Here is a 24,312-nt window from a genome sequence, read left to right as displayed (position 1 = left end):
ACTACTACTATAAAGAAGTATAACGCATTAATATAAAAATGGAGTTATTTCAATATGTTTTTATATACCTGTTGCACCAGCTCCTTCAACCTCTGGGACGGCTGCACTTCCAGAATAACATCTACAAAAAAATAAAAGCCCTAAAGCTAATACTCATTAATGAACTTCCCACCTCACCTCCACTTATGTGCAACTCAGCCAAAATTTTCCAATTATCACGGATCAAACCAACTGGATAATTCATGTCAACGTATGCTGAGAAGACATGGTCTCAATGGCAAGTTCAAAATGATTACAAAATACGTACCAGATACAGACATCACATTGCCAAAAATTTTTTAAATCAGGCCATCTCATTAAATAAAATCAGGGAAAAAAGGAAAAATTCAGTGGCACTTGAATATTTGAGCAGCTTAACTGAAATACAAGGAACTTTCACCTTTGAGAACCCAAAACACTGAGGCTAAAAGGGATGATGTAATGAGCTCCTGATTTTACATGGATGATGCCATGATGACAATAAAAAATTATCCCACTTAAAGCAATTTTGACAAATTATGAAACTAAAATCACCACAGCTTTTCATTCCACTTCCTTCAACAATCAGGAATGTACCAAATGTATGTTTCCTAATTTAAACTTGGAACAATTTATATTATTTTTTTAACCCAAAATATAGAATCACTGACCCATGAATAAGTTTTAAAACGTTCTGATCATGCTAAATAATAGAGTCAATATACCACGCAGATAATGTACTCTACCTTGTTAAGTATTTCCTTCCTAAATAGCATTGGTACCATTCAGAAAATTGTCAAGATGTGATTAAATGAAGAATTAATTCCTCTACTAGTATCTGGTCTCGGGCATCATCTTAAAACAATACCTCTCTGCTAGGGATCAACGTCAGATCAAATCATGCTGTTTCTCGTGACATGTATGTCACATACACCACTCTTGTCTTGTGGGTGAAGGCTGAGGGAGAGATGCTGCTGCCAAATCAAAGGAAATGGATAGAAAAACAACAACACTGGGCACCACCGGGAAAAGGACTGGGATTGAACAGCAGCATTTAGGCTTCTGCAGTACCAGGTGGAGCGTCTTCTCTTTTGTGAGGATTGAGGAGGGAAGATGTTACATATAAGATGTATATTGTAAATTACACACCTCATTTATTACTCACAATTTTCTGATGGCTACTACTAGCTCCAGTTTACACATAAGGGAATTTGTCTACTATCACTTCACAAAGGAAATGGCAAACATCGAATCCAAAATTAGGTTATTCCCAAATTTTCACAACAAATTCCTGCCTCTCATACTTCCACAACGCCAGTTTGTACCTAGTGAAAAAAACTACACAAATGATACATGCGCCAAGTTTTAACAATCACAGCAATCCTATTCAGATTGTGTTCAGATCTTTTAGACTTTCCTGTTTTTATGAACCCCTGGACAATTTCTCTGGCCAAACATCCCCACAACATCCAGCATACAGTGGAACTCGTAAACTGCCTTTAATTTGGGAAAACCTGATTTCCCCCCTTCCTCCCGGTGGGTGAAAACGGGTAAAAGCAGATACAATTTTTCTTTCTTTTAAAACTTGGGGAGGGGTTGCCAATAGCCGCACTTACTAGAATGCAAGATCCACAACAGCAGGATCCTAAATCTCGCCAAGAGTTCTAACCCCGGGATAGGCGAGCCCCAGCAATAAATCTCCCCCTAACCAGCGCGTTTGGAGCCCTTCTACAAGTACGCGGACTCCGCGTGCTAGCTTTCCGGGGCACGCAGCTGCGAGCGCACGCACGCGCCTTCCACTCCACCGTACCTAGTTCCCTAGCTCTCCGGGGATAAAGGGGATACAAATGGCCCAGGTGATCCTGGGGTCTCTCTCATGGATTCTCCAAGCTTCTCTTACCTGCTACTGGGGGCCCGTCCGCAGAGACCTGCCCGCCGACCCGTCAGCGGCAGGCAAAGCCCGCGGCGGACCCTCAGCCAGCGTGCCGAATACACGGCCGCCATTTTTGGCGTCCTCGCAGAGCATGCGGGGAAAGCATGCCCTCCACCTTAAGGCGGGGTTGGGGGGGGGGGTGGGCGTGGAATAGCTCGGCTATTGGCTGAGACGGAACAAGACGAAAGCAATCAAAACATAGGAGGTTACAGTCCCATGGTTTGAAAGATTTTGCTTCGGAAGTTAAAGGCTCAGTACACCTAATTTGCCTCAAAGATAGTTCCTAAAATATTATTTTAATGTCTTATATGTATTCTATTATTTTCAAAATAAAATGCGAGTGAGAGTCTTGAAATTATTTCCTTCCCCCCCTAGATCGGAAATGTTATCGTCCACGTAAATCTTCCCGCGAGCCTTTCTCGCGTGCGCAAGCGCAGTATAAATCACATGGTGGCTGCGGGCCGGAGGCAGCGTTAAAGATATACCCGTGGTGACTGGAATTTCTCTCTGGGTGTCAGAGCTCGGAACTGACCTGGAGGATGTTGGGCTCAAAGAACATGCCCTGGCGGCGGCTGCAGGGCATTTCCTTCGGGATGTATTCGGCCGAAGAGCTCAAGTAAGGAGTTGGTGGGAAGCGTGCAGAGCTTCTTGGGATGGGGGCCACAAACTACCGTTCCCAGAAGGTCTGGCGCCCAGTTTCTCCTCAGAGTCCATGGCTGTCTGGCGCATGGCCTGCTGGGACCCGTAGTTCCGGGAACGTCCTGGGCTAGTGAGCACTGCCTAGAACCCAGTGGGGCTGGGGAAGAGTTTGCCCTTGGGAAGGTGGGGGTACCCAGATTGCAGCGTTATCATCCGCCAGTCTCCTCGTTAATTAGCCTGCGTTTGTGTAGTTACTATAATGTCTCTGATGTGGTTTATTAAGCTCGTGGTTCGTCTCCTCTTGTCTATAAAATGATGATCGTTCGAGACTCAATTCATGCGACAACTTCTCCCTGCTAGGACCGCTTATATTCTCTGCCTAATTACTAAATCAAAGGGGCCATCTTCAGTCTTCATTTTGATCACCGTAGCATTTGACAGTCTTTCTCTTTTCCAGCACCTTATTTATTGTTTTCAGGTTCTTTTATTTCTGTGACAAGTACTACTTCTTTTTTCCCTTTATCAACCCACAAACATTTATCCATCATCCAGTTTTTGCCAGGCACTAAGCTAAGCATTCGTGACACATTGGTGAGCAAGGTCCTTGCATTCGTGGTTTATATTCGAATTCGTCCCAGGCTCCTTAGCTGATTCCTCTTTTACTTAAATTTTGCCGTTCCTTGAGATTCTATTCTGGTCATACATGCTGCTTTTCTTGTCCTAAATGTCCTCCCTAGACAATTTCACCACTATGATGAGTGATACTCTCAAATTTAAATCTCCAGACCAATTTTTATTTCCTGATTTTTCAGACTCATTTTTTTCAGCTGTTTTTTGGACATCTCTATTTGAATTTCACACCGAGTTCTTAAACTCCTATACCAAAAACTCAACAACTACTTCCCCTAAAGGAGAGGGAACTTGCCCCTCCAAAATGGTGTACCTAGTCTAGTGCAAAATGGTCAATATTTTGTGACAAGACAAATATTCTAGACCTATTTCTCCTGACATCTCATTTACTTATTGGGCTCTTACTGTGAGTCACCTACTTGTCTATTCGTTCTATAACCTCCTTTTCAACACTACTGTTACTATCTTAGATCAGACCCTTATCTCTTGTTTGAATTGTCTTTTTCTTCCGCCTCCCCCGCCCTTACACCAGTCCAGTGCATGCTCTACATTACTGTTAAAATTATTCTTCCAAAGTGCAGATGTGATCATTCTACTCACACTTAAAACCCTCCGGAGGCTTTCCATTTCCCTCAGGTAAATGATACTTTCGTAGCTTAGCCTATAAGTTTACCCATGATCAGGCCAGTGCTGATTTTTGCTAAAGCATCATCCCTTCGCCAGCCCTACTAAACCACTTGCACATTCCAGAAAGTGCCATCAGGTTTCAACGTCTGGGCCTTACCTCAAGCTATTTCCTCTGCATGCACTGTCCTCTCTGCCAGAGGGATCTGCTTCTCTGCTCTTGCCCCCAACCCCCAGCAGACACCTGGAGAGCATCTCTCCCCCTCTTAAGGCTCAGCTCAACCTCCCTCATTTTCTGAGGTCTTTCCACACCTAGTACAGCTGTCTATTATGGTGCCTCAGTTCCTTTTTTTTTGCTTGTTTATATTTCCGCCTCTCTCCACTAGCCTTGAGCTTCCTCATTCCTTTCTTTTATCCTCACCTCTGGTCGAATGACTGGATGAATAAACTGAGCTACAACGGTATGCTGGCCCAGAAATTTCAATTATATCATCACTAGCCATACATACTATTTCATCCAAAAGCAAAAGAATTGAATTTTTACAAGTTAATTGCGGAGTTTTTAGACAGGGAACTGCATAAGCAAATTTATACCCATTACTAGCATTGTAGACCTATTTGAGTCTGGGGTTGACAAATATCAATCATTATGCTACCTTTTATTGTGTTAAGTTCTAATAGCTTCCTAGGTCACTTGGAGTAAAAGCCAAGTCCTTAAAATGCCTTGGAAAGGTCATTCTGGCCCCTGCTACTTCTCTGAACTTACCTCTGTACTCACCCTGGCCTCCTTTGCTGTTCCCGGAGCACCATAGTCACACATCCACCTCAGGGCCTTTGCACTCCCTGCTTCTTCCCCTGTAAAGGTGACCGCATGGCTCACTCCCTCATCTCCTTCAGGCTTTTGTTCAGTATAACCTTCTCAATATGGGTTCCCCCAGCCACTGGTCCACTCTGTTGTCCTTCCCCCTTTCTGCTTTACTTTTCTTCATAGAATGTTCTGCCATCCAGTAGACTGTGTGCTTATTTATCTTGGCTTTTGTCTGCCTGCCTTCAATAGGATGTAAGGCCCATGAGCACAGGGATTCTTATCTGTTTTCCCAGCATCTAAAGGTGTGTCTGGCACATAATAAGCACTCAGTAGATATTTGTTAAGTGCACTCACGGGTGGATGGGGGAGCTATCTGTTCAGCGCTTGGTACTACCAGTCCTTAGTGCAACCATTTGTGTTGGTGTCTGCAGTTACAGGAGAGGACATTCCTGTCCAGAGAATAAAATGACTCTCTAGGAGGCAGCAACGGTCGTCCTCAAACCCACGTTTGCTAGTCTTAAACTCTTTTCTCTCCAGTGGAATCCTTGCTGATTGCTCTTCCCATTGCATCCCATTCCTGCAATGATTAGAGGGGTTTTCTCCTCCTCCCCAGCTAGAGAAAGGAACTTTGCTCCTTACCATATAGAAAGACTTAGGATGAAGACAAAAAAAAGAAAAAAAATACATTCAGTTTTGGATGTGAGCTATTTGTGTTGCCTTGACAAGCACAGGACACAGTTCTTCTGCCAGTTGACACAGGTGTGTGCTGGCCCCACCTGCCTACTCTTTTTCCATCACTGTAGGCTCCAGGCAAAGGAAGTGAAGTACCAACTTACAGAACATGATAGAAAGAGGATCTAGTGGTACAAGTCTTTGCACCCAGACCTAATTAATTTGTGTTTGCCTTATGCAATAAATGTTTTCCTTGTTTATAATTCCAATTAAGTTTTTTTTTTTTTTTGCGGTACACGGACCTCTCACTGCTGTGGCCTCTCCCGTTGCGGAGCACAGGCTCCAGACGCGCAGGCTCAGCGGCCATGGCTCAGGGGCCCAGCCACTCGGCGGCATGTGGGATCTTCCCGGACCGGGGCACGAACCCGTGTCCCCTGCATCGGCAGGCGGACTCTCAACCACTGCACCACCAGGGAAGCCCCCAGTTAAGTTTTAGAGCTTAGTGTAAAATGAATGAGAAGGAAATGTAGATGAATATTTATCCAACTTCGAAGGAGAAAGACTTAGCCCAAAGGTAGTGGAAGAAAGCAGCAGTGAGTTTAACTCATTAAAAAATTTTAAATTATGCAAACAATATCATCAAGAAAGTGAAAAGATGCGTTGGAAGAAATATCTGCAAATCATGTATCTGCCAAAGGACTTGTATACTGCATATACAAAGCACTGTTACAACTCAATAATAAAACAGCAAACGACCCAATTACAAAACAGGTAAAGGATTTGAATAGACATTTCTCCAAAGAGGATATATAGATGGCCAATAGGTACACAAAGATGTGCTCAACCTCATTAGTTATCAAAACCACAGTGAGATACTATGTCACACCCACTAGGATGGCTAGAATCAAAAAGTCAGATCATAAAATGTGTCGGCAAAAATGTGGAGAAGTTAGAGTCTTGGTGTATTGCTGGTGGGACTGTAAAATGGTGCAGCCGCTTTGGAAAACAGTCTGGCAGTTCCTCAAAAAGTTAAGCATAGAGTTACCATATGACTCAGCACTTTGATTCCTAGGTATATATCCATGAGAAATGAAAAAAATATATTCACACAGAAACTTGTGTACAGGACTTCCCTGGTGGCGCAGTGGTTAAGAATCCGCCTGTTGGGCTTCCCTGGTGGCGCAGTGGTTGGGAGTCCGCCTGCCGATGCAGGGGACACGGGTTCGTACCCTGGTCTGGGAGGATCCCACATGCCGCGGAGCGGCTGGGCCCGTGAGCCATGGCCGCTGAGCCTGCGCGTCTGGAGCCTGTGCTCCGCAGCGGGAGAGGCCACAGCAGTGAGAGGCCCGCATACCGCAAAAAAAAAAAAAAGAAAAAGAATCCGCCTGCCGATGCAGGGGACACGGGTTCAAGCCCTGGTCTGGGAAGGTCCCACACACCATGGAGCAATTAAACCCATGCGCCACAACTACTGAGCCTGCGCTCTAGAGCCAGCATGCTGCAAGTGCTGAGCCTACACGCCACATCTACTGAAGCCTGCGCGCCTAGAGCCCGTGCTCTGCAACAAGAGAAGCCACCGCAGTAAGCCCGCACACTGCAACAAAGAGTAGCCCCTGCACACCGCAACTAGAGGAAGTCTTGCACGCAGAAACGAAGACCCAATGAAGACAAAAATAAAAATTAATTAATTAAAAAAAAGAGTACCCAGGAAATTTCCAATGCATTTGTAATTAAAAAAAAAAAACTTGTATGCAAATGTTCCTGTCAGCATTATTTATAGTAGCCAAAGTGTAAAACTAACCCAATAAAATATGGTGTATCCATGCAATGGAATATTTTTTGGCTATAAAAAAATGAAATACAGATACAGGCTACAACATGGATGAACCTTGAAAACATGCGAGGTAAAAGAAGCCTGCTATAAGAGACCACATAGCATATGATTTCGTTTATGTGAAATGTCCAGATGGACAAGTCTCTGGAGGCAAAAAGTAGATTAGTCATTGCATAGGACTGTGAGGGAGGTAGAGACGGATGGAGAGTGACTGCCAGGGATTCTTTTATTGGGGACGAAAATGATATTGTGATGGTTGCACAGCTCTGTGGATATACTAAAAAACACCGAGTGTATACTTCAAATGGACACATTGTATGGTACGTGAGTTACAGCTCAACAGAGCTGTTTGGAGAATTCATAAACTTGCGCCTGTGAAAAATGACAGAAGACATCACAAACTAGGAAGGTTAATGTCCTCATATGTAAGGAGCTCATGTAGACAATAATAAAAAAGTTAAGATTTTAACTTAAAAATGAGTTAAATTTTATTTTTTTAATTACGTAAAGGACCAAAATGGCCTTTAAAACAAAACATAATAAAAAGATTAATTAACGTGACAGGGAAGGGGGTGGGTGGGATGCTGATTCACTTTGCCGTACAGCAGAAAGTAATGCAACATTGTAAAGCAACTATACTCCAATAAAAATTTTTTTAAAATTAAAAAAAAAGATATGTCCTAATTTCTGTTAAAAAAAATTTAACGTCATAGTGGGTGGCATTTTTTCACCTTAAGTTTGGAAAGTTTTTAAGTGCTAAGACTCAGTGTTGGTTAGGCCAGACAGACAGTCTACTTACTGTTAGCCCATCTTTTCCGGAATACAATATGGCAGAATATATCAAGAGCTTCAAAACAGTTCGCCCTGGGACTTCCCTGGCAGTCCAGTGGTTAGGACTCCAAGCTTCCACAACAGGGGCCCTGGGTTCAATTCCTGGTCAGGGAACTAAGATCCTGCAAGCCACGCAGGAGGCCAGAAAACAAAACAAAACAGTTCGCCCCCTTTGATTCAAGGATTTCCCTTCACCAAGGAACTAATTATATTTTTAGGAAATAGTTAAAAGTTTGAATTATGCTATGCAAAAATCTGTATGCAGATAGGTGGCATGAGCTTACTTACAGTGGAGTTTGGCTAAATGAATTATATTGACATATAATGAAAGATTTGGTAATTCATTCTTTATTTTTGGCTGCGTTGGGTCTTCGTTGTGGTGCGCAGGCTTCTCACTGCGGTGGCTTCTCTTGCTGCACAGCTCGGGCTATAGGTGCGTGGGCTTCAGTAGTTGTGGCTTGCGGGCTCTAGAGTGCAGGCTCAGTAGTTGTGGCACACGGGCTTAGCTGCTCCACGGCATGTGGGATCTTCCCGGACCAGGGCTCAAACCCATGTCCCCTGCATTAGCAGGTGGATTCTTAACCACTGCGCCACCAGGGAAGTCCCTGGTAATTCTTTTTTTAAATTTAATTTTATTTATTTATGTATGTATGTATGTATGTATGTATGTATGTATGTATGTATGTATTTATGATTGACTGTGTTGGCTCTTCGTTTCTGTGCGAGCACTTTCTCTAGTTGTGGCAAGTGGGGGCCACTCCTCATCGCGGTGCGCGGGCCTCTCACTATCGCGGCCTCTCTTGTTGCGGAGCACAGGCTCCAGACGCGCAGACTCAGTAATTGTGACTCACGGGGCTAGTTGCTCCGCGGCATGTGGGATCCTCCCAGACCAGGGCTCGAACCCGCGTCCCCTGCATTGGCAGGCAGATTCTCAACCACTGCGCCACCAGGGAAGCCCCCTGGTAATTCTTAATTACAGAATCTTTCCAAAGAATTTTTAGTGACCTGAAAACACTTAATGCTCAATGAAAATGACAAAGGCAATGCTAGAAATAGCAAATGATCCCAGTTACAGTTTTTAAAAATGTATCCATAGAAAGAAGTCTGTTAGCGGTTTTCTCTACATTGTGAGATTTGGATTTCATTATCTTTATTTTCTAATTTACAAATAAAAGTTTAAAAACAAACTTGGCATGAACGTAATTTTGGTAAAAGTACTTAGGTGTCCTGTGGGAGCCTGTTTTCAACCAAACAGAAAATACTGCAATGAAACCTTTAGTAAAGCAGGTTATACTTCTCAAAGGTTTGCATATTTATGTTTAACTTTTCTCAATTCACTATTCCTACATACTGGGATTATTCCCTTTCTTGAACTCTGTGGGTTTGGGGTTAGGTCTGGTCCATATCTCACCACACCCCCACCATTCTGGGCTTTGTCACCTGAATTAAATCACTAACCACTCTGAGCCTGTTTCCTCCTCTGAAAAACGCATGTAGTGATGCCCATCTCAGAGGGTTCAAGTCAGACTAAATGCTGCCTAAGACGCGTTTGGTGTGTAAGTCGGTACTTCTTTGTGTAATACAGTCGGCCAGTGTGTTCGGTTAGCGCAAGATTTGCACTAAATCTGGGTTTTAAAGATGTTACCCCTCACTGCTCTTCGTTCAGCACATATTCATTGAGCACTTGTTGAGTGCAGGCTCTGGGCTAAGTGCTGAGCTGCAGCGGGGAGCGAGGCAGACACCGAGTCTGCCCTCTGGAGCCGTCTGCACGTCTGAAGACACAGACATTATACCATCCCTTTGCAAGTGCCGAAGAGGACATGTCCTAGAAGTTGGGTAACCTTGTCTCACCTGGTCTTTTTTTTATCTCCCTAGGAAATTAAGCGTTAAGTCCATTACAAACCCTCGGTACCTAGATAGCCTGGGGAACCCGTCGGTGAACGGCCTGTACGATCTAGCTCTGGGCCCTGCAGACTCCAAAGAGGTGTGCTCCACCTGCGTGCAGGACTTCAGCAACTGCTCCGGGCACCTGGGCCACATCGAGCTCCCACTCACTGTGTACAACCCTCTCCTCTTCGAGGTACGTTCTGGCCTGGGCCACCCTGGCCGCGTGGGTCTCGGGGTGCGGGTGGGATTGGTGAGTGCCACCCCTCTCCCCAGGGCAGGTGTCTCGGGAGGTCAGCTCCCGACACTTTGAGTGAAAGCTCTTTTTACTTGGCAATTTAAAACCTTGAGGAGTGAAATTCACTACATTCAACTTGGCCTCTAGCCCTACCTAAAGGAACTTCAGTTTGATTCCCATTGAGAAGAGCCACAGCTGGATTCTGTTTACACCTAGGGGAAAGTGTTCAGATCTGTCCCTAGACCTTTTGTTCTAAGGGCTTTATGTCTTTCAGAAATGTGGGTGGGGCTTCCCTGGCAATAGAGCACTTTGGAATTCTCCAGGCCTCCCGGAGCCCTTCAGGTGGATTTGTAGGCTCTTGCTTAGCGGCTGGAAGAGCAGACCTCCAGAAGGCCCAGCACTGAGCTGAGAGCGAAGTTACGGTTCAGTCCTACTTGAACACTTTTGGCTTCTTACATCAGTTAACCCAGCCTCCGGGATTTGTTTTAAGCAACACAGATGATAGTGTACGTGGACATGATTTTTGTCTGTTAATCGTATTAGGGGAAGAGAATTGTCTTAGTTAAATACTAAACATTTGAAACATTATTTTAACTGAAACATTTTAATTAAACGTTTTCAATATTTAGGACTTCCCTGGTGGTCCAGTGGGTAAGACTCCGCATTCCCAATGCAGGGGGCCCCGGTTTGAACCCTGGTCGAGGAACTAGATCCCACCTGCCACTAAGACCTGGTGTAGCCTAAATAAATAAATATATTTTTTAAAGTTTTCAGTATTTAAATGAGTACAAAATTTAGTATTTAAATAAAATAAAGGTAGTTCCCGACCTCAGACCCAAAGTAGATTTCTAGTGTTAATAGATTAAAATGAAACCGTAAGAGAAAATATAGAGGAATATTTATCGAGTTCTTAAGGTGAGGAAAGGCTTTCCGGGTACATAGGGTGAAGTGGAATTCTTGAAGGAGTAAACTGACAACAGAAAAACAAAAACCCTAAGTATTTATTACGTTGGAAATCACGTTGACTGCTATGTCACGTTCTAATATCCTGTCTCTGTTATTCCCTCTCTTCAGAAACTCTACCTGCTGCTTCGGGGTTCCTGTTTAAACTGTCACATGCTGACTTGCCCCCGGGCTGTGGTTCACCTGCTGCTCTGCCAGCTGAGAGTTCTGGAAGTCGGGGCCCTACAAGCCGTGTACGAGCTGGAGAGAATTCTGTACAGGGTAAGTGGGTAGTGGCTGTCATGGCAATCAGGCAAGCCAGAGTGGTGGGTACAAGAGCTATTTGTGTGTGGCCCCTAAGAATAGTCACCAGAATGCTTGAGCTTTAAGTCTTGTGACTGGGTACACATAGCTAGGTGTGAAAGCATGAAGCCATAAGAATAATTAAAGGACTTCCCTGGTGGCAGAGTGGTTAAGAATCTGCCTGCCAATGCAGGAGATGCGGGTTCGAGCCCTGGTCCGGGAAGATCCCACATGCCGTGGAGCAACTAAGCCCGTGCGCCACAACTACTGAGCCTGTGCTCTAGAGCCCTTGTGCCACCACTACTGAAGCCCTCACGCCTAGAGCCTGTGCTCCGCAACAAGAGAAGCCACCGCAATGAGAAGCCCACGCACCGCAGTGAAGAGTAGCCCCCGCTCGCCGCAACTAGAGAAAGCCCCGCACGCAGCAGTGAAGACCCAACACAGCCATAAATAAATAAATAGATATCTTAATGAAAATATTGTCCTGGTCTCCAGGAGCTCCCTCTCTTTATCCTCCTTGTGTGCTTATTTTGGACAGTTTGTCACTGTACTTAGCAAATTCTTTGTAGGAATAACTTGAGGTCTGGGGTGCTGGCTGCCTTCCTCCAGAGGAGGGTTCTTATTGCTTTTGCCATATGCTTGGTGGCCTGGGACCATCGTAGTCCATGTTCAAGGCTGGACTGCACCGCAGGCTATGGGAAGCCAGGTGGTTCTGTTCCAGGGCTGGTCTAGTTCCCAAGGACATAGCCCTTAGGGTCCCCAGCCTCCTGTGTCTGTGGGGTGCGATATGGCAGGAAGATATCCTGTTAGATTCCTGTCCTTGCACTAACTCTAAGCTTTCCTTTCCGCTTTATCGTTTAAGACCTTCAGAATGAAAAGTTCAAACTTTTTGGATTGTGGAATGTTTCCAAGGCCAGGCTAACATGTTGTGCAGCTCCAGGGAGCATCACAAGTCTGTCAGCATCTTCCCCCGGAGGGACACAGCTACCCTGAGGGTTGCCCCAGAGCTGTGCGGTGTGGCATCCCTGCCTCGGAGCAGCCACGGCCCCTGTGCTCTTTGACCTGGATTTTCCCAGTTTCCCTTCAGTTTGGCCTTGGGTCTCCCTCACTGTCCTGTCAGTTCTTCGGAGCTTGACATTTTTTTAAATATTTTATCCTGTCTTGGTTCTTTTCGCTTTTCGGTTTGGTCTGAATAATCTAGCCGACCACTACTGGAAGCAGAATAGTCTAAATTTTTATTTTATTTTTTTAACAGCAGTGTGGCCAACCTGTTTTGAAAATGCACCACAGCAGCCATGCGGTTTCTTTCTCTCCCCTCAAACGAAACTCTCCCATCCTCGGAGAGGCTTCCCCCTGGTGCTGCTCATAATACACTTGCTTTACTTTGATCATACAGTTTTCTTCTTTGTTTTCCAGTTTCTGGAAGAAAATGCTGATGCTACTGCCTTCGAAATTCAGGCAGAGTTAGAACGATATACAACCAAAATCCTACGGAACAACCTCCTGGGATCCCACGGTGCACATGTGAGTTATCCTGTCTCTCTGTTTCCCAAACACTCGGTTTTTAGCATAATTATCACAGTTGCCTCCGCACTGTCTTTTGCGTATCCTTTAGCTTCCCAAAGTTTGAATCCAAGCTCTGCAGCTCGTGAGGCCTCTGACCTTGTAAGTTACATAACCGTCCCTGAGCCACCGGGTTCTCATCTTTGATGCCTGCTTGCAGGACTGAGGAGAAGGTTAGGTGAAATTAGTGGCTTGGGTACAGCATCCAGTGAGGCTTAGGCTCTGGCTTACGGTCTCACCTGGAGAATAAGGCCCACGCCCTGTGCTTCTTTCTCCTTCCAACGCTGCTAAATGACTGCTGCCTCCCTGTCCCCCCGTTGCACCTGTGTAAGTGTTAATTTGTTCAGGGAATGAGTGGTCTAGGTAATCAACCTGCAGGGCTAATCTTGAGATCTGATTCACCTCATGTCCAAGTTTCACACCAGAGATTCTGATTTAATTGGTCTAGGGTAGGGCCCCAGGGGAGGGTACGAAAGCCCCCCCCGGGTGGGTCTCATTTGCAGCCAGTTCAGAACCACTAGTGTAGCTTAACTGTGGATGTGCCTTCCCTCAGAACTTTGAGGTCCATTCAAGGGAGGCAGCAGCTGCACCCAGAGGGGTTTCTTTTTTTCTTTTTAATATTTATGTATTTATTTGGCTGTGCCGGGTCTTAGTTGCGGCATGCGGGATCATCGTAGTGGCATGTGAGATCTTTAGTTGTGGCATGCAGGATCTTTAGTTGTGGCATGCAAACTCTTAGTCACGGCATGTGGGATCTAGATCCCTGGCCAGGAATCGAACCCGGGCCCCCTGCATTGGGAGCACGGAACCTTAGCCACTGGACCACCAGGGAAGTCCCCAGAGAGGTTTGTTTTATTTATTTATTTATTTATTTTAAATTAATTTATTTTTTATTTTTGGTTGCGTTGGGTCTTTGTTGCTGCGTGTGGGCCCCCTCCAGTTGCGGCGAGTGAGGGCCACTCTTCATTGCGGTGCACGGGCTTCTCATTGCGGTGGCTTCTCCTGCCGCGGAGCACGGGCTCCAGGCATGCAGGCTTCAGCAGTCGTGGCACGCGGGCTCTAGAGCGCAGGCTCAGCAGTTGTGGCGCACGGGCTTAGTTGCTCCATAGCATGTGGGATCCTCCCAGACCAGGGCTCAAACCTGTGTCCCCTGCACTGGCAGGCAGATTCCCAACCACTGTGTCACCAGGGAAGTCCAGGTTGGTTTTAAATTAAAGTAGCATTTATTGATCCTTACTGTATTCCAAGCCCCCCTGCTGCATTCATGATGTCTTTATCTTAGTAACAGCTTGGTAAGGTGATTGTTATTCTCATTCCCATATTATGAATGAAGAAACTTAAGGAAAGAAGTCGCTCAGCGATTGGTAGCATTTGGCTATATTACAGTTCTGTGGGAAATTTTAAGAAAGGGGTGGCTTCCTCTGGTTTTTCAAAAAAAAGGTGAAAACCACAAAATGAATACCTACTGGATTGTCTTCAGAATGGCACTCTGAGTTTCCTTGCTTTTTTTTAATAGGTAAAAAATGTCTGTGAGAGCAGGAGCAAACTCGTTGCTTTCTTCTGGAAGACACATATGACTGCTAAGCGATGTCCTCACTGCAAGTGAGTACCTTCCCCTCTGTTGTTTTTTTAAATTTTATTAAAGTGTAGTTGATTTACAATGTTGTATAAACTTCTGCTATATAGCAAAGTGATTCAGTTATACATATATATATATTCCTTCTCATATTTTTTCCATTATGGTTTATCACAGGTTATTGAATATAGTTCCCTGTGCTGTTTACCCATCCTATACATAATAGTTTGCATCTGCTAATCCCAAACTCCCAATCCTTCCCTCCCCCACCTGCCATTCCCCTTGGCAACCACAAGCCTGTTCTCTATATCTGTGAGTGTGCTTCTGTTTCATAGATGTGTTCATTTGTGTCGTATTTTAGATTTCACATTGTTTGGTTTTTTTTCTCTCCTCAAACCTGTCCTCATGTCTAGAACCGGGCGGTCAGTTGTCCGAAAGGAGCACAACAGCAAACTGACAATCACGTATCCAGCCATGGTGCACAGGAAAGCTGACCAGAAGGACACTGAGCCCCAGGGTAAGCAGGCCGGGCCCTAGGAGGCCCTCGGCATGTCTTTCACGTGTGGCCATCAGATGTGTCCCGAGCCTTGGGGATCCCTGGTCCTCTGCATCACGTGTTTCTCAGCGGCGCCTTTGTGGTGGGCCAGCAGATGGTAGGTGTCCAGGCTCTAGGGCCGGCGGGCATCCTGGCGAGCTCCCAGCCCCGGCCTCTCGCACAGAACTGACAGCTGGGCTGCAGGGCAAGGCAGCTCCTCACAGGCTGAATGACGCACCTCTTGCCACAGGTGGAAGAAGTTAAGAAATTTACCTGGCCAGTATTTCACACCATTTTGTTGTCAAACAAGTGTGGATTTATTTTGAAGTAAAATGTAGGTGAATTTTCAAGAAAAGCCATGAGCAGCCAAAGAATGTTAGCGCCTCCTGCAGGCTGCTTCTGACTGTCCTCTCAGATCCCTGGAAGAGCTCTGCTCTGCCCTTGGGGGAACCTGGGAAGAAACTGGAGAGACTTGGTACTCCTGCTTTTTCATTTTTGTAGTTGTAAGTTTGTTTAAAGATGCTTTTTGTTTTTTCTTTGGAAGTGAAGATTAAATAAGGTGTTCCATTTGAAGTACTGAGACCAGTGCCTGCTATGTCTTACGTGCTCTGTAGATATTGACCGTTCGTTTTTTGTTATACAGTCAATGTGCCAGGGCGGGAAAAGCATCACCTGGGATGGACACCTCACTCTGCTTCTTATTCTGAGGGGCTTAGAGAAGGTCGCTTCTTGGACCTTGGGTTTCCAGCTCTATGTAGAGGCAGTGATAGAACTTCTTGCCCAGAGTTGAGGAAATTTCATTTCATGGGCGAAAGTCTGTAGCATGTTGTTTCTAAACCTTACTCCAGAGTTCAAGAACACAGAATAGGCAAGGAAATAAGTTCTCTTCCTGGAGTTGCATAATCTGTCTTTTGCATTGAGGACTATGGCAAGGCCTGGAGTAAGTAACTGCCTTACCCGTTTGGGCCGCCGTAACAAAAGTACCGTAAACCGAGTGGTGTTTATAAACAACAGACATGTATTTCTCACAGTTCTGGAGGCTGGGAAGGCCAAGGTTGTGGTGCTGGCACATTCGGTGTCTGGTGGGGGCCCACTTCCTCAATGACAGCCAACTACTCCCTGTAACCTCACCTGGTGGAAAGAGGCAAGGGAGCTCTGTCGGGGTCTTTTCATAAGGGCACCAGTCCCAGTCACGAGAGTTCCACCTTCGTGCCCTAATCACCTCCCAAAGGTCCGACCTCCTAACACACCACCATGTGGGGGGTTAGGATTTCAACACATGAAACTTGAGGGAATACAAACATTGAGACCATAGCAATAGCAAACGCGTTTATTATTACTTTTTAAATAAACCTTCTACTTTAGACTAATTTTAGATGTACAGAAGGGTTGCAGACATGGTACAGAGAGTTACTGTGTACTCTTTACTTGGTTTACCCTAACGTAACATCTTAGATGACCATGATGCCTTTGTCAAAACTAAGAAATTAACATTGGTGCACTATTAACTGAATGACAGACTTTATTTGAAATTTCAACAGTTTATCCAGTAATGCCCTTTTTATGTTCCAGGATCCAATCCAGTATACCACAGTGCATTTAGAAAGCCTGTTTAATGGTTAACCGTAAACAACCACGAGGGTGGATTTTTCTACCCTATATATAGCCCTTAAAATAATTTTTAAGGTTGGAAACTGCTGCTCTAGCCCTTAGGGCACCTTAGAAAATGTTCATAGATTGAGAACAAAGATGGTCAGAAGTCTAGAGGATAACTATTTCTTTGGGGCAAATATCTAAAATTTAGGTAGCCTTTGTCTAATCCATTCTTTGAAGCAATCTTCACTGCAGCTTTGAGAATATGATGGTGCCACCCAAAATTCTGTGCATTAGAAACAAGTCAGCCGTAGTCTTCGATAGTTTTGGGATTGGGTTTTTAGTATTTAGCAGACATTTACCTGTTGGGCACTCAGCCTCGTGCCCAGGACCCGGCCTCTGGCCGAGTCCAGTGCCAAAGTGGAGACCTGACCTTGTGGCCTCTGCTCTTGGAGGCTGCGGGTGATGCAGGTCAGTAACTCCAGGGGGAGGTGATGCGGAGGCAGGTGAGCATTAAGACAAAGGTCTGGCCACGTCCCTGGATTCGAAGGGGGCCAAGCACTGAGGCCTGTGCCTCAGTGATCCCCACACACTGGTGATCCCATGAGGGGCGCCATAAGCTTGTGAAATTCACGTTCACCCCAGAGTGTTCCTCAGGCCCCAAGATGATAGCATTTTCAAATGAGAATTCTTAAAGCCAGGTACTCCACCCACTGTGATCTTGCCTTCCCCAAGTTATTTGACTTCCCGACATTTGTTTTTGACATGGCAGCTCTTAGAGCTAAACGAAACACACATTAGGGCCGTTCTGAGGTCCCATCGAGGCAGATTTCATTTTTTGCAGGCTGCAAAAGTGTCCCGTTAGGAAGGGTGCAGTCCATGTGAGGAGGTGGCATCCCACAGGTCTCTTCTGACTCAAACCCAGTGAGTGAACAACCCCAGTCTGCTTTCGTCTGTGACTAAACTGTGGTGGGGTCACTTCCTGCACTGGCAGCTCTGGGTCAGGAGCTGGAGAGCTCTGCCGGATGCAGCTCATCTTCCTCAGCTCATCAAGCCAGTTTAGTAAGAGAGGGCTTCTTTCCAGAAGTGCCCGCAAAATGGTTCTTTAGGTTAAAGGGGTCTTTTCTCCCTACTGAACGCACGTAGCTTTCTAACTCTGTGGTGTATCCCTGAGGGTCAGAGCCTGTCTTCATTGCATTCTCCACACTTCCTTCAGTTGCATTAATTGGTTGAAATGCTTTGCTTTTATAGGAATCAAAATTTTAGACGTGAAAACTCTTGACCTAGCAATTCCACTTTAATGATTTTATCCTAAGAATTAGGCATGCCCACAGTATTAAGTCGTTTAAAATTGGAAATGACTTCAGTGCCTGTTAATAGAGAGTAATTAAATTACGGTACATCTATTAGTTGTTCTCCAAGTTACATATTTCTCTCAAAACTTTCAGTGACGTGTCTTCTGCAGTTGGTAAAGAAACCAACTAGAGAATTGGAGGTGGAATGAAGCTGGATTTTACAGATGTGGAAAAAAGCAGACGAGTAGGGCTTCCCTGGTGGCGCAGTGGTTGGGGATCCGCCTGCCGATGCAGGGGACAAGGGTTCGTGCCCCGGTGCGGGAGGGTCCCACATGCCGCAGAGCATCTGGGCCCGTGAGCCATGGCCGCTGAGCCTGCGCGTCTGGAGCCTGTGCTCCGCAACGGGAGAGGGAGGCCACGACAGTGAGAGGCCCGCATACCGCAAAAAAAAAAAAAAAAAGCCATGTGCATAAAGCTATTTATCACAGTGTAACTTATAATAGTAAAAAGATTGGGATCAACTCAGATATCCAACTATTACAGTGTGGTTCAGTCACTCAGGAAACATCCTCTCAGAGGGATATCATGCAGCCATTAAAAATGATGGTGCTTGGTCTGACTAGGGCCCTGGGCCGGAGCTTCATCTTCATGACAGTTGTGTGTTTTGGTCCCCTGACCTGCTCCACGATCACCACAACTTGAAAGTCCTTCACCATTTTGGCCTCCGTTATCCTCTTCGCCAACCCCGTCAGGCCCATGCAGTGGGTGGGCACCGTGCGTGTGTTCTTGGGTCTCGGTCTCAATGCCAAGTTTGGGAGAGGAGCCAAGAAGACATCCCACTAGGAAGAGAGAGACTACCTCCACTCCAAGAATATTTATTTTCTGGAACAGTGACATCTCTTGGGAAAATAGACAAACTAGAGATAAAGGACTAGGTTTCAGTCTGGGTTAACAAAAAAAAAAAATGATGGTGAGACTATAGGGCAACATGCAGAAATGCTCACAAGATGACACTAAATGAGCAAAGTAGTACAAAATAAATCCACACCTGAGATTATAATGATCTAAAACTGTATAAACCAAAGGACCAGAAAAGAATATATAAAAGTGGTAATAGTGTTAACACGATGAAATCGTGGGTGATTTTTTTTTCCCCTTTGACTCTACTTTTTTAGATTTCATACACTAGTTATATGGTTTTCATGACTTTAGAAATTAGATTAAAGGGGAAAAAATTCAGAGCAGAGAGTATGCTGTCCTAGAGATTGATTTTTGTGGTCAGATTGCAGGCTTGGCAGGGTGGGGAAAAGAATTGATAAATCCCATTAAGGAGGGAGTGCCTGTAATTAACTTACTGTGCTCTGATTCCCCTCTTCGGCTCCAGGAATTGAGGAAGATCAGATGGGAAAACGAGGATACTTGACACCCACCAGCGCTCAAGAACATCTCACGGCTCTTTGGAAGAATGAAGGTGCTGTACCAGCCTAAAGAAATGGCCCTTTGCTTTCCTGGACTCATTTGCCCTGCCTTTTTATTTTTATGTTTTCAAAATTGTGATTCTTGTAGATCTCTCCTGAAATCAAACAGTAGATTTGGGGCGGGCTTCAGGGTACATTGCTGTTGATGCCTTATAGTGTGGGGAAGGCATGAACTTGACAGTTACTGTAACGGAGCCCGGTCATTAAATGACAGCTGCAGGTGGGCATCGCTTAATACAGTTTGACATATGTCTCGAAGGTTCAGTGTAAGTCACTTTATTTTAAATGCCTATAAATAAAAGTTGGGGTTTTTTTTTTAAGGTTTCTATGGGAATTCCTTCTGTGAATCATAAAATGAACTCTGCTTTTATTAAATTAGGATTCTCATACATTTTAATTCCCTGCAAATAGGAAAGTCTTCCACTAGTCTTTGAATTTATAAGAAAAGCCCACAGCTCACCCACCCTCTGAGAGTGTGTTCTGGAACACTGAATGTAACTGCTGTGTAATGACAAGCACTTAAAAATGAAAATCATGCTAAAGGGATAAGTGATGTCAGAAAAAAAATAGCACTCAAGTTAGTATGAGTGTTGTTGGCCCTGACATGTTTTATTCATTCTCTCTGTAGCTTTTTTTTGGGTTACCAGAAAACTTGAAACACAGCTTTGATCCATAGACGATCTTGGTAGCATCAATGTGGAGGGCTTTTTATTTTGTTTCCTTTTGTTGTTGTTGTTATTATTATTTTTTTAATTGGGGTATAGTTGCTTTACAATGTTGTGTTAGTTTCTGCTGTACAATGAATTGAAACAGCTATATGTGTACATATATCCCCTCCCTCTTGGACTTACCCCCCATCCCACCCATCTTAAGAAGACTAACTACTTTTTGATTTGATTTTTGTTTGTTTATTTCAAATACGTTTTCTTATAAATACCAAAGTAATAAGTGTGTGTGTGCACGCGTGCGCGTGAGTCTGATGATCCAGGAACGTAACCAGAAGCACGTGAAAGTTTTTGTTTCCCATCCTTGCCCATCTCAGCCCCTGGGCTAAGCACTGTCATCCCTGTAGCACCCGTCTTTAAACCCATCATCTCCCCTGTGTGTAGGCTCACAGCACCCAGAAACTGTTTTTTTTTTTGCTCATTAGTTTTTATAAAGACAAATGTGATCTTACTGTACATATTGTCCTACATTCTGGGATTTTTTTTTTTTTTTCTGCTCAGTAAAATTTCCGTGGTCATCCTTCCATGCTCTTACATATAGATTTAAATGATCCTTTTGGTTTATTTCAAACACAGGATTCTTTCTGAATTACCTTTTTCTGGGACTGGAAGACATTGGCATGGAATCCAGATTCAATCCCAGTATGTTCTTTCTGGATTTCTTGGTGGTGCCACCCTCAAGGTAATGCCCTTTCATTGGCTTTATTTCACCTGACAGAGGTTTCTGGAACAGTTGAATAATGACCTCTGGGAGAGGATGATGGAAGGGTCACGGGCCCTGAGAAGTAGCGCATCTGTTCCACTGCCAGGTGGCAGGTGGTAGGAGCATTTTCCTTTCCATTCCTCCTGAGTGTCGGGAGAATGTGGGTTTCTTCCTGAGTGCGGTGGTGAAGCAGGGGTGGGTGAGAGGCTGAGGCACACGCCCTTCATGCTGAGCACCCACTGATACCATGCGTCCTCCTACAGGTATCGCCCTGTCAGCCGCCTCGGGGACCAGATGTTCACCAACGGCCAGACGGTGAACCTGCAGGCTGTCATGAAGGACGTGGTTCTGATCCGAAAGCTTCTGGCCTTGATGGCCCAAGAACAGGAGCTGCCGAGTGAGGTGGCAGCACCCGCCACAGATGAGGTCAGGGCCGCCCTGGAGCCGATGTTGTAGTTCTGACTCCCTACGCTCTGGGTCCTGGGAGATGCCTGTTAGCAGTTCTGTACAGCTGTGTGTGTGAGTCGTGGGTTTGGGAGGACCAGACAAGATCTGGGGGAAAGCATGGGTCTGAGCGTGGCCCCAGCGATCACGCCTGGGGTGACCTTGGTTGAGTGGCTTTAACTTCTTGGTCTTGTCTCCACTATAAAATGCGTGTGGTCTGGGGTGGGATTTTAGATGTGGTGTGTTCTGGGCCACCTGCTCTCCCTGGCAGCTCTAGAAAGACCGGTCTGCTGCCCTCAGCTCTAAGAATGTCCCTCCTGGGTTATGGTACCAGAGCCCATGCCACCCAGCTCTGGTTTTGGCTCAGGAAAGTCTCCAGCATTGGGGTCAGAAAGGCAGTGTTGTCATTTGTAGGAATTTCCCAGAATAGGACTGTCAGATTTGGGGCCTCAGCTTCCTCTCCAGTAAATGGCAGAGCTGAATTCAGTTTTCCTGTTTCAGCAGACATTTCCCGAGCCCCTTCAGTGGGCCAGGTCCTCGGTGGGTATAAAGATGAGTCAGGCGCTCAGGAAGTTTGCTGAGATCACTGACATCCTTCCCAGCTCTAAGATGCTCTCTGGATGTAAATAGGAAGGACCGTCTCAGCCTTGAGTAGATAGTTAGGGCTTCCAGGCTCCCTTCCCCTGCTGGGACAGGCCTGTCACCAGGTGGCGCCACTGTCTGTCCTGGACACCCATGCTCTGGGTTACTCGGCCTTTCTGCTTGGGGTTTCTTTGGCTTTGCTTAAGTTTTCTGATCTGCTGGGGTAAATGTGCTTTTAAAAATCCTCAGTATTAGAGAAATCTGCCACCTGCAGGTCCTAGTTCAGTTTCAGAGAGAAGGCCTTAGGATAGCCGGCTCCAGTGACCAGGGCTAAGGATTTTACGTTGATATCCCTTGAAACTAGGGCAGCCTTTTGTCCAAGAGAAAAAGCTAAATCTCTGCAGAAATGCACAGTATCCTCTCTGATTCCTGAGGTCCTTGCTACCTGAAGTCACAGCACCCTCCTTCCATCTGATTAATAGGGTGTGTTGTTTCTTCCCACGCTTGCACCCAACATCCCATTCCCATGGCGGCCCTCTCACGAATCGTGAATGCCTTGTGTGGGTGGGCTAGCACCGCTCCAGGCACTGAGAATATACAAGTGAGACAGGGTCGCACTCATTTCACAAGTAGTCACGTGGCCCTGAGTCAGGTGATGCCATGAGAAGTGAGTTAGTCTGACAGGGCCTCTGTCATGCTGTAGGTGACCATCTCGCCCTGTGAGGCTCCTTCTGCCAGAACAGAAAATAGGCCTGTCCTCTCTGTAACGGAGAAGACGCTTCTGTTCCTCAGGATTGAGGACAAGCCCACTTTATCACTAATGGGTTCCAAGACATTCTCGTTTGCTGGGTCTTCCCCCACCCTCCGCTTTCCCTCCCCTCAGTGCTGGCAGCTTTCTTCTCTCATCTGGCACGCACTGGGACAAAGGACCGTATGTCTCTCTCCTGTGTCGTACCCAGCCCGCCATGAGACCAGACAGTGTCAGTAGGTGGTGCTCTAGGGCAGCTTACTGCCTTAAGGCCTGTCACCTGGGCAGGTGTGGGAGGAGAGGAAGAGGCCGAGCCAGGGACAGACATACTGAAAGGATTTGGTTACATATTCCACTGAGGACTTCCCTGGTGGCGCAGTGGTTGAGGGTCCGCCTGCCGATGCCGGGGACACGGGTTCGTGCCCCGGTCCGGGAAGATCCCACATGCCGTGGAGCGGCTGGGCCTGTGAGCCAGGGCCGCTGGGCCTGCGCGTCTGGAGCCTGTGCTCCGCAGCGGGAGAGGCCACAACAGTGAGAGGCCCGCGTACCACAAAAAAAAAAAATATTTCACTGAGGCCTGGAGATCAGCCAGTAACTTGACATAGCCTTCATCTTAATTGATGGCACAGGAAATCATAAGGCAAACATGTTTCCTTTTAAGAAATTACTTCACCTGCATTTTTATGAGTGCTTTGGATTAAGTTTTTCCAAAACCATAAATAAAGCTGAAACTCCATATGAGATTCAGTTATCTCGCAGGATAACAGAGCTACATGAGAAGAGTATTGATACGGGAAGAATTTCTAGGGTTGCCTTAAGAGTTAGATACTAAGGGACTTCAGCTGCTGCTAGCAGATACCTCCATTACCTTCTTGGCTTGCACACTTTGAGGGAATAAGCTACCGTGTTGGAGAAGCCCATGCAGCAAATAATTGAAGGTGGCTTCTGGCCAACAACCAACTAGAAACTGAGGCCCTTGGTCCAGTAGTCCTCAAGGAACTGAATCCTGCCAACAGCCGTGTCTGCTTAGAAGTGGGTCCTCCCCCAGTTGAACCTTTAGATGAGACCCTAGTCCTGGCTGACTCCTTTATTGTGGCCTGGGGGGAGACTTTGAAGCAGAGAACCCAGTTAAGCTGTGCCCAGATTTCTGACTCTCAGAAACTGTGAGATAATAATTGTGTGTCAATTTAAAAGGAAAGGAAGGAGACTTCTTAGAAATTTGAGTTCATTTTACTCCCAGAAAGAGACGGGCTGGTAAATAGGTAGTGGGGCTAATGTTTTGTTGATGCATATGGACAAGAGAGATTTAGGAGCACTTTTGCCACTGATCTGTCAAGTTCAAAAGACATAAAGGCAAACTCCAGAGCTCATCATTTGTCAGAGCTCTAGTAAGAAAGAAAAATGGAACCAGGCCTGGCCTTTTGGAGGTTCTTCCATCACGCCTGTTCTCTTGGTTGTGTCTTGGCCAGGAAAAAGACCCTTCGATCGCTATGGACCGGTCCTTTTTGAGTCTACTTCCAGGCCAATCCCTCACAGACAAACTTTACAACATTTGGATTCGCCTTCAGAGCCACGTCAATATTGTGTTTGATAGTGAGATGGACAAATTAATGATGGAAAAGTACCCCGGCATTAGACAGGTGAGCAGTGAGTTGGATCCCCATTGCTAGCCAAAGGGGTTAAATAGTAAACATGTTTGTCTTGAAGGAAGAAA

General features: G+C 45.7%; 2 protein-coding genes across 2 annotated transcripts in view; one reads left to right on the top strand and one right to left on the bottom strand.

Moving 5' to 3' along the window:
* The window catches only part of PTCD3 (pentatricopeptide repeat domain 3), a gene marked incomplete at its 5' end in the record, with an annotated part of 30,029 nt that extends 28,007 nt beyond the window's left edge, over window positions 1–2,022 (bottom strand). Inside the window, 2 exons of the mRNA XM_079721482.1 lie at window positions 69–121; window positions 1,919–2,022. Of these exons, the coding sequence (XP_079577608.1) occupies window positions 69–121; window positions 1,919–2,022 (157 nt within the window). The remainder of the gene's footprint in view (window positions 1–68; window positions 122–1,918) is intronic.
* A 468-nt stretch (window positions 2,023–2,490) lies between these two features.
* The window catches only part of POLR1A (RNA polymerase I subunit A), a gene marked incomplete at its 5' end in the record, with an annotated part of 76,757 nt that continues 54,935 nt past the window's right edge, over window positions 2,491–24,312 (top strand). Inside the window, 10 exons of the mRNA XM_079721373.1 lie at window positions 2,491–2,567; window positions 9,865–10,069; window positions 11,186–11,335; window positions 12,773–12,880; window positions 14,436–14,521; window positions 14,909–15,012; window positions 19,303–19,389; window positions 20,698–20,803; window positions 21,088–21,250; window positions 24,068–24,238. Coding sequence (XP_079577499.1) covers window positions 2,491–2,567; window positions 9,865–10,069; window positions 11,186–11,335; window positions 12,773–12,880; window positions 14,436–14,521; window positions 14,909–15,012; window positions 19,303–19,389; window positions 20,698–20,803; window positions 21,088–21,250; window positions 24,068–24,238 — 1,257 coding nt within the window. The remainder of the gene's footprint in view (window positions 2,568–9,864; window positions 10,070–11,185; window positions 11,336–12,772; window positions 12,881–14,435; window positions 14,522–14,908; window positions 15,013–19,302; window positions 19,390–20,697; window positions 20,804–21,087; window positions 21,251–24,067; window positions 24,239–24,312) is intronic.

This window comes from Hyperoodon ampullatus, assembly GCF_949752795.1.
Source record: "Hyperoodon ampullatus genome assembly, chromosome: 15".
NCBI classification, from domain to species: Eukaryota; Metazoa; Chordata; class Mammalia; order Artiodactyla; family Ziphiidae; genus Hyperoodon; species Hyperoodon ampullatus.
The sequence above is the reverse complement of the archived record's forward strand: the minus strand, read 5'-3'. Positions and strand labels throughout refer to the sequence as shown.